General features: G+C 64.0%; 1 protein-coding gene across 4 annotated transcripts in view; it reads left to right on the top strand.

Annotated features, from left to right (window-relative positions):
• The first annotated feature begins 369 nt into the window (after positions 1-369).
• The window catches only part of Ptpru (protein tyrosine phosphatase, receptor type, U), a 72,997-nt gene continuing 71,718 nt past the window's right edge, over positions 370-1,648 (top strand). For all 4 annotated transcript variants that reach the window (XM_005394989.2, XM_005394992.2, XM_013519598.1 and 1 more), the window contains exon 1: positions 370-572. In XM_005394989.2, the coding sequence (XP_005395046.1) occupies positions 500-572 (73 nt within the window). In that variant the 5' untranslated portion in view covers positions 370-499. The remainder of the gene's footprint in view (positions 573-1,648) is intronic.

A 1,648-nucleotide genomic window follows, 5' to 3' on the forward strand; every position in this document is an offset into this window, starting at 1 on the left:
TTGGTAAGTGGTGAACGCCCGGTCCTGGGGGTTAGATACGAATTCACGTTCAGAGAGGCCCAGGTAGGTTGAACTCAAGCATCATAGGACAGAAAGGCAAGGTGTCCCTGGGTCACTGTCCTTGAGAGCGCTATGCAGGAGCTAGAAATTAGCAATGAGGACGTTGGGGCCAGGTGCGTGTAGAGATCAGTGGACGTCCAAGCAGGGTCACAGGGCCTCCAGCCAGGGGTGTCTGGGTGGGGGAGGGGCGCTGCACGGCCGGCGGGCCGCCGGACCCGGGCAACAGCACGCGCCGCTGCCAGCAGGGGACGCCGCGAGACCGCAGAACCCGCGGCCGGGCCTGACGTCAGCGCCCCGCTTGCTCCGGCTCCCGCTCCGGACTCGGCGCCAGTCCCGCTCTGCGCCGCGCTGCTCCGCTCGGGCTCCGGCTCCTCGGGCTCCGGCGGCGGAGCCCCGGCCCCTGGCGCCGGGCCCCGGGGCAGTTGGTGGCGCTCGGGCCATGGCCCGCGCCCAGGCTCTTGTCCTGGTGCTCACCTTCCAGCTCTGCGCTCCCGAGACCGAGACTCCGGCAGGTAAACGCGAGGCGGTCGGACCAGGCTTGCCCCGCGAGCCCTCGGGGCCCGTGGCGTAGCTCGAAGAAAGTGCGCGTGTTGAGTGACTGCGCGTCGACAGCGTGCCCCTGTGTGTGCCAGAGCGGAGGGTGCGCGATCGGTGCTCGAGATGTGTGACTACGAACATTGTGTGCCTGTAGTTTTGTGTGGAAAAAAAGATGCTGTGTGTGTTTTGTGTCTGCGAGTATGTTGGGTTGAATGTTGTGTGTGCGCGCATCGAGACATTGAATGTGCGCTGTCTTGTGTGTCTGCCTGTGGGTAGTGTTTGTGCGGCCAAGTGGGTTGTATATTTGCTGTGTGCATCTGAGTTTGGTTGTATGGCCGGAGTTGTATCTGCTAAATGTGTTTGAATTTGTTTTACATTTTGTATGCCGAGACCAAGAGTGCTGTTTGTTGTGTGTCTGAGACTGGGTTGTGTTCCGTTTTATACGTGTGCTGGGAGTGCTGTGTGATTCCACCCGAGTGTGGATCCGGGAACGCGTTTGTGGTGTGTATGCTTGTGAGACCTGTGTTCGTGTGCAGTCTTGGAAATGGGTCCGGAATGTGTGTGCCGGTGCGCCGTGTGCGCTGTGTGTACGTGTGGGAGTGTCCGGGGTGTGTGGTGCGCGCCTCCGGGGGCCTTGTGGGTCCGGGTGAATGCCGAGTGTGCTGGGAATGCGTGTGCCGGAGCCTGTCTGGGGCGGATGTGTGTGTGCGCGAGTGTGTCCGTGTGCGCTGGTTGCGTGTCTAGGAATGCTGTGAATTGTGCGCGCCGGGGCCGTGGCCGAGTGTGCCCGGGGCTCGAGGGGGCGGTGTGTGTGTGTGTGTGTGTGTGCGTGCGCGCGCGCGTGCGGGCATCCGGCTAGAACAAGTTGTCGCGGCTGCGCCCCTCGGCTGCGCGTTCGGCGGAGCCCCGGCTGGGAGGCGAGGCGGGCGGGGAGGAGGGACCGGGCTGCGGCTGCCGACTTCGACATGTCGGGCTGTTTGTTGTTTCGCAAGTTCGGCGCGGCGCTGGCGGCCGGCTGATCCGAGGCGGCGCCTCAGCTGCGGGGCGCCTG

The sequence above is a fragment of the Chinchilla lanigera genome, unplaced genomic scaffold (assembly GCF_000276665.1).
Source record: "Chinchilla lanigera isolate Chin_1 unplaced genomic scaffold, ChiLan1.0 scaffold00051, whole genome shotgun sequence".
NCBI classification, from domain to species: Eukaryota; Metazoa; Chordata; class Mammalia; order Rodentia; family Chinchillidae; genus Chinchilla; species Chinchilla lanigera.